At 37.2% G+C, this 7,821-nt stretch overlaps 1 protein-coding gene across 1 annotated transcript; it reads left to right on the top strand.

Moving 5' to 3' along the window:
• Positions 1-453: 453 nt before the first annotated feature.
• On the top strand, positions 454-5,175 carry LOC113299621 (CDT1-like protein a, chloroplastic). Its single transcript, XM_026548685.1, has 8 exons — positions 454-565; positions 1,190-1,462; positions 1,557-1,676; positions 1,810-2,035; positions 2,377-3,039; positions 3,405-3,585; positions 3,704-3,794; positions 4,665-5,175. The coding sequence occupies exons 2-8, from the start codon at positions 1,203-1,205 to the stop codon at positions 4,720-4,722; spliced, it is 1,599 nt and encodes a 532-aa protein (XP_026404470.1). The 5' UTR covers positions 454-565; positions 1,190-1,202; the 3' UTR covers positions 4,723-5,175.
• Positions 5,176-7,821: the final 2,646 nt, after the last annotated feature.

Below are 7,821 nucleotides of genomic sequence, written 5' to 3'. Positions count from 1 at the left end.
TTAATTCCCTGACGACCCTTTGGAAGAATCGTTACTGTTTTGGTTACGCATTTGACGACTTAAACAGTCGTTAATGTTTTAGAAATGTCGTTATAGACTGTCGTTAATCTCTAAAAAGAGTCGTTAGTGTATGACAGTTTAGAGTCGTCATTGTTTTGATCATGATGTATATGACGACCCTAAACTGTCGTTAATGTCGGTGAAGGGTCGTTACTTGAAAAAAAAATATTAATCAAGGGTAAAATAGTATATTCATCTTCCGATTTTACACCCCTGAAAAATTTGGGAGGCAAACAAAATTCCATGGCCCCCAATTAAACTACGATTTAAAGCAACTTTGTGGTATGGCTAGGTACGGTAAGTAATTAGTGGTACGACTAAGGGTAGTTTAGTTATCTGCCCGTCTCTGATAAATACCCATTTCCCTCATTCACAACGGATCTTTTTTCATTACTACTCTCTTGAAATTTAGGGTTTCTCATTTTCTAACTGGTAAAGGTATCCTCTGTGTTTTCGTTTAACATTTCAATCTCTTTCGCAGAAACAGAAAATCTTCCTGTCAATTGTAAGTTTTTCTGTGTTTTTGATGTTTAGATCTTCTTTTAACACACAATTTTGGGCGTTTCTTTTTACAGTCCTCCCTTTCGTAAATTTCTTTTATTATTTGTGGTAATCTGATTCAAGTATTGTTATCCTGTGTGCTCTTTGTAAGGTGAGCGATTGGGTTACATTTCTTGATTGTTATTATTGTCACATTTTATAGGACTGTAGATACTTTCCCAACATTTGTAATCCTTAAAACCCTAATTCAGTCTAAAACTGTTACCTGTTTCCAAAACCTTATATAATATGAAAATCGTTAATTGCTGAAGTTTCTTATTGGTAAAAACGTGAAATTTTGTAACTGCTAGATTAGATTTCCATTTCAACACTCTTAAGTTGTTCTTTATTTTCAATTTCACCACTTAAACCCTACCGGATACTTGGGTGTGACATCGATGATGGATGGACTGTATACATGTAGGAAATTTTTTGTTCTATGTTAAAATTTTACCCTGTTTCCATGTTGAAGCATTTCAAGATCATCTGTGTATGTTTCCATGTTGAAGCATTTCAAGATCATCTGTGTATGTATCCAAGTTCTTTGGAAACCTGTAGAATGAAATGCTAACCTTTGTGTTCATTCCAGACTATATTGAAGAATGGAAGATAAAAGATGTGAGGAAGCCACAAAGGATTCCCTCGATATGAAATCAAAAAGTGTTTCGGTCCAAAGTGCAGAAATTGTTGAGAGCAGCCATTCTTTAAGTAACCTTGCTGTTCCTACTCCAAAGAAAAATAAAGAAGTAGCCTTACCTTTAGATGAAGATGCAGCAGACGACCTTCCTGAAGATGTAGTACACGAAAACGTAGCAGGCGAAGCTAACGAGGCTGAAGATGTAGCAGGAATCCTCCCTGACAAGTGGGTACCTCAACAAAAGTCACCCGCTTCATGTTCTATTAGAGATCATCTAGAACCTTATGCTAATAATCACTTCTTTTTTCTCATGTATCAGATACAAGATTTTAGCTGAGTTTTTTGACCGTATAGGAAGTTCTGTGAGGTTGCTCGGTCTTTCTAAGAAGATGCCAACTTTTCAGAATATCTGCACTCAGGTGGAAGTATTTACCAAAAGGTAATGCAAATTGGTGGTTACTTTTTACTTACTTCTTCTCAGTAAAGGGAAGAAGGAGGTGCTTAGCTAGTTTCAAATTTGTCAACATTTTCTTTTATTTAGATCTGATAAATGAACTTTTTTGTTTTGGCAGGAAGTTGTCATACAACCATCTTGCACAGATAAAATACATACTTCCTGAAGCTGTTCAGGTCGATAAGATTCTTGTTCATGATGAGAGGACCCTGTGTATGAAGCAAGACATGAAAATAACATTACTATTGGATGTTGTTGAAGCTGATCCTGACCAATCTCCATATGCGATCTTGTGTCAAATGTTCCACCAAAGGATGTTAAAGTTCTTTAGAAACCATCCCGAGGTACTGTCATTGTTCTGTCAAGTTAAAAATTTTGCGAAAAAGAACACATTCAAAATAATTTAGGAAAATTACTGCACTTATCGGGCTACGGTATCAATTAAGTCAATCATTTTTATCAATTAAGTTACGTAATTCAAGGGTATGCTAGACAGTAGATCTAATATCATCTGTTGTAGTTGACTTGTGATCAGCGGAATGGGTGTCTTCCTCAACATCTTGCATGTGGTACATCTTGTTTTACTAGCTTGCTTGAATGTGTATCAGCTGGAGGAATATCTTGTACTACTTAGAAAATGTTCTATCCTTTGATATGTAATTAACAAGTGTGTATTTGATTATAGGGTTGCGACATCCCAGAGGCCACATTACCAGTTCTAATGAGCCAAAGTCACTCAACTTCTCAATACATGTTGCCAGAGGTAGCACGCGTAGAATCTTATCCAAGTTCTAATGAGCTTGAGCCATCATCGAGTTCGTCACTTTTGTCTTCAACTTTTAAAAGGCGATTCTCAGAGAAGATTATTGTCCCAGAAACTGAAAAGACAAAGCTCTTAGCATCTCGGTACCCTTTTTCACCTTTGGAGCCTGGTGATGTGATTAATCAAGATCGTGAAGGCCCTCTACAGAAGGAAGGCTTGTCTCAAGTTATTGAAACCACAACCCCTATGTCGTTATTGAGTTCGAAGGAGTATGAAAGCTCTCCTATGAAGTCTATTTCTGGTCCAAATCAACTGATGTTAGTGACGCCGACGCAGTCAGACCCACAAAGAAGAACAGTGCCTGACTCTGATGAAAAGGTTATCTGCCAGTCTAACATTTCAAGCCATTCCGTTGCAAAGAAGTCATTGAACTTCCTCTCACCACTGAAGGGGGATGAAATTGCTTCTGGCTCCATGCTTGACGAGTCTAAGCATTACAGAGATAGTTCTCTGAAACCTGCAGCAGCAAAAAGGATTCTTATGGTAGATGATGTCACAGGACCTCCTTGTCCCCTAATTCAGGCGGTATGAGTCTCTTGCCTTTTTTATTGTTAACTTGCTCTATAACCTGCTTTGTTCTGTTATGAATGGGTTACATAAGATTAGTGATTCTTATGAAGTAAGAAACGCTAATAGGTCATAACTTATTAAAAAATTAAGAAAAAGGAACTTGAGTGAGTGTCTCTTATGCCTTTTACTAGGATTATAAACAACACTAAAACTTATGAAGGCATGTATACTGAAGAGTAAATTATCCTTGGATGGTATAAGTTGCTGTATACTGGATCCAGGAAGCTGGTTGATCCCTGTTTAACTCAATAATGTTCTGAAAGACATGCTTCCTTTTACTATTTAATCACTTTCTTTGCCGTACATCATGCCTAATGCAGGAGTTCTTACATTTAAAGGATAAGGAGGAGATGATTGGCGGCAAATTGAGTCGAACCGTATCTTTGCCTGATCTCTTTAATCTGATATACCACATCTTCCAATCAGCCAAGTACTCCTCAATCACGAAACAGGAGCTTGTGCACAAGATTATCTCAGAAGATGTCTTGATCGAGGAAACAAGTAAAATTTCCTTTTGTACAATTTTAGTTAATGCACTATGTTATTTTGTAGTTTAGCTGGATATTTTTCCACACTGATTGGTTTAGATGGTTACTGATTGATATTGAATCTAATGCAGAAGAAGCTGAAGAGCAGCTTGATTTGTTAGAAGAGTTGGTTCCAGATTGGATTCAGAAGAAACTAGTACCTAGTGGGGATCTGCTGTACAGGTAAAATATCATCCTTTACGTGATAGGTGTGGTGTGTCCGAATAACGAGTTACACATGGAAATTTTGCTTCCTTGCTCTTAATCCTCATGTAGTGATGTTAGATCTTCGGTCATATTTTCAAAAGAAGTTATATGTTATTTCTTGGATGAGTTCAGTGATAACTGAGAAATTGGCTCGTGGTTCCAATGTGTGTTCCTTTTGCATCATAGTCCGTCAGATAGGGAAAGGGTTCATTTCTTGACTGAGACATGTTTACGATTTGTAATTGTGAAAGCGTCTTGAGGTACCCAAGGGTATAAAGTCTTGTTCAACATTTCGCTCTCTCTTCTTAAGGAACTATGCTTTTCACATGCGCATCTATTCAATATTAAACATGCATATCTAAGTTTGGGTGGTTTTAAGTAGTGTCAGTTTTATTACGGAAGTACAATTGGTACTGTTCCATTAGCAACTAAGCCAGACCATGCTTATATATAGCTTATTAATCTGTGAGGGACTCGTTCTGTAAATATTTCTTGGCGATATTAGGCGATCTTCTTTTAGTTATGCCATCAATTTTCGGTGAACTGAAACTATCTGGGGTGATCCCTATATTGAGGTTACTGCGACCATCATATCCTATTTGTGCTTACAGTGGCATTTTAACTTAGCCAGACCATGCTTATATATAGCTTATTAATCTGTGAGGGACTCGTTCTGTAAATATTTCTTGGCGATATTAGGTGATCTTCTTTTAGTTATGCTATCAATTTCCGGTGAACTGAAACTATCTGGGGTGATCCTTATATTGAGGTCACTGCGACCATCATATCCTATATGTGCTTACAGTGGCATTTTAATTAACCTATAATATTTTTTGTTATTTGCAGTATTACGAAAGTATCAGATTTGGACTCAATTCGTGCAAGGCTTGTGGAAGCTGTGTAAAGAATGTGATGAAGGTATTTTAGTGTCAATTACTTAACATCTGACTTGGGACGGGAAATTACAATGAAAGAGTCGGGAAATTTACCATGGTGGGAAATTGCAGATTTCGAAGTGTCCTTGGTCAAAATTTTGCAAATTTTAGGCCATTTTATTAGTAAACAAACTCAACTGTCTTTCTTTACAACTATGTTTGCATTAGTACTTGTCTGTCAGTCCATGTGTCAGTCTGGTTGTGTGTCGGTGAGTGGTCGTGCTCTTCCAGTTTGTCTTCTCTCTATTGCCCTAGTGTGTTTGTAAGAAATAGAGAGAAATGTTCTCTTTGCAAGGACAGGTTAGTACTTCATTAATGAAAGGGAGGTTATCAGGTACAAATATGGTATCAGAAGGTTTGTCTTCCGTTGTAAATCACCATTAATGGTGATCAATCTTAGATTTCACTAATTTGTTTTTCAATTTCTTTGTTTCTTTGTAAATTTCGTTCTTCTTCTTTCAATTTCTCAATTGATTAAAAAATTCTTCGTTAAATTCTTATTTTCTTGATTTTGTTTCTTCGTCAACTTTCTAATGCCACATTATGAATCAAGAATTTCTGTTAGTCTTACTCAGATTTCTAATATTATTCCTACTAAAATCAAAGATGACAATTACCTCAGCTGGAAATCTCTGGTCCTATTTATTTTCAAGAAATTTAAAGTTCTTTGACTTCTCTTGATGGATCTCTTCGCATCCACCACTGTATCTCACTCGAGGAAATCAAAATAACAATGTTGGTTTGATTATGATTCAACCTTAATTCTTTGGCTATAATCTTCGCTTTTTGATAGTTGTTTCATATATTACTGGTGCGTTGCTAGTTCAATAACTCACTCAATCTCTTATACTTGGATCAGGAACTGTTTCTAACTACTTAGAATGAAATCAAGATATTTGATGAATTTCCACTTTTGAAGATTATGAGCGGAGCCAGGTTTTAGAAAATGGATGGACAGGTTACCAATCCACGCATATTTTAGGAATGATTTTTTGGGGACCATGGTTTTTTCGGGGGACCATGGTTTTATTTTGGGTAAAGGCATTAAAAGTAATTCAAGGTCACCCCATATCTAGTTATTTATTTAATATCTAATCTACCCTCTTAATTAATTTTAGGTTATGATTAGTGAATGATTTAGTTAAAAACAATTTGTGAGATTAAATTAAAAGATGGGTTTATTATTAGTTGAGTAGAATTATTGAGAGAGTAGAGTTAGAGAAGATGAAGGAGAAAAACATGGAAAATAATTTTTTTTTCCAATTCACTAAGTTTGAGTATTCAAATGATGAAAACTCATCTGATTCTTCATCTCCATCCTCTCCTAGAATATTTGTTAATATGAAAAATGATCCGGATTTTGAACAGTTCGGTTACTTTATATGAAGAACAAGTAACCGAACTCATCTGAAGCTGTAGTTCGGTTGCCCCGTGAGATGAACAAGTAACCGAACTCATCTGAAAGTGTAGTTCGGTTACTTGTTCCAAACACGCAGGTTACCGAACTCTCTAATAATTTCTAGGAGTTACAACATTATGTTCGGTTGGTTCTCAACTAACCGAACTTTGGTGTACAAAGTTCGGTTGGTTCGCAAACTGAATGCACTTTTGATCTAACCGAACTTTACGTAATATAAGAGTATATAAGTTTACAAAGTTCGGTTCTTTCGCAAACTTGAACCTAACAGCTAACCAACCGAACGCTGAGTTCGGTTTCTGCGATAAAATTGTGAAGTTACCGAACTTAACAAACAAAAAAAATGTGAAGTTCCAGCATCTATTGGCTAAGTTCGGTTACTTTGTAGTTTTAAATTTTTTTGCGAACAAACCGAACTCTATTGGCTAAGTTCGGTTATTTTGGAACTCAACATAGTGGCCACAACAACACAGTTCGGTTAGAATGGATTTGTTTTTTTTTTCGGTTCTAAGGGTGGAGTTCGGTTACTTTGTAATTTTGATTTTTTTTGCGAAACAACTGAACAGAGAGTTCGGTGACTTAGTTTTAAATCCAATAGAACCGAACTGTTCTTCGTGTTCTTCATTTTCAAGAAGTTCGGTTAGTAAACTAGGGTTTTTTGGAAAATCGACCTAACCGAACATGGCTCTGTAACTCCTATTAAAACCCTATTTTGATGATTTCTATTCGATTGAAGCAATCAGAATCAAATTAAAGCGAAGGGTTTGTTGGAAAATACCTCCGGAGTGGTCCCATGGCAGAATCAGGTTGCGGCTGGCGTCTTTTATACTCGATAAAATTATTATGTAACCGAACTTAATTGTGATTGCATCGATGCTGTTACATTTCTTAAATAGGCGGTGGTGGTGGTGGTGGGAGGAGGAGGTGGTGGTGGTAATCGGTGGTTGTTGGTGGCGATAATCGGAGGTGGTGGGCGGTGGTGGTGGGAGGAGGTGGTGGTTATATATATATATATATATAGGCGGTTATTAGGTTGGTTTTAAATTAAATTAGGTTAAGGGTAGGTTAGTCATTTCAACATTTTAGGACACCCCTTATCACTATAGGAAAGGTGGCCTAATAAAACCATGGTCCCCTCAAAAAAACCACGGTCCCTAAAAAATCATTCTATTTTAGGGGGTGCAAACGGGCTAAAATGCCAATATATTGGCTTAAGTGATCACAATTGGGCTTGGAGCCAGTTGTGTTGGGTGGGCAATTGCACACCCACCCTTCCATATGGCTCCGCCCTAGTTTTTTTTTTTGTTTTTTTTTATTGATACGCGAAAGCCGGACCCAGGTCCCTACCCGAACCCAGCCAGTTAGACTGGCCCCACTGCCATACCCAACACCGCTCAACCCACTATACAACTAATCTACCACAAACCTTTACGGCGGCGGGGATTGAACCCTGACTTCCTCCTTACTGGAGTTGATGGGATACCACTGAGTTATGCTCTTGGACCCAAAATAAAAAAAAAAACAATCTGCAACAGATGGAGAGGCTCGGAAAAGATCTGCAAAACACCCTAAGCTTTGTGATATTTTGTGAGTGATAGCTGATAGCCCATGTAGGACTATTAGATTGAGCATCCAATCCATTGCCAATCGG

This window comes from Papaver somniferum, chromosome 7, assembly GCF_003573695.1.
Source record: "Papaver somniferum cultivar HN1 chromosome 7, ASM357369v1, whole genome shotgun sequence".
In the NCBI taxonomy this organism is placed as follows: domain Eukaryota; kingdom Viridiplantae; phylum Streptophyta; class Magnoliopsida; order Ranunculales; family Papaveraceae; genus Papaver; species Papaver somniferum.
This window is presented reverse-complemented; position numbering and strand designations above follow the sequence as displayed.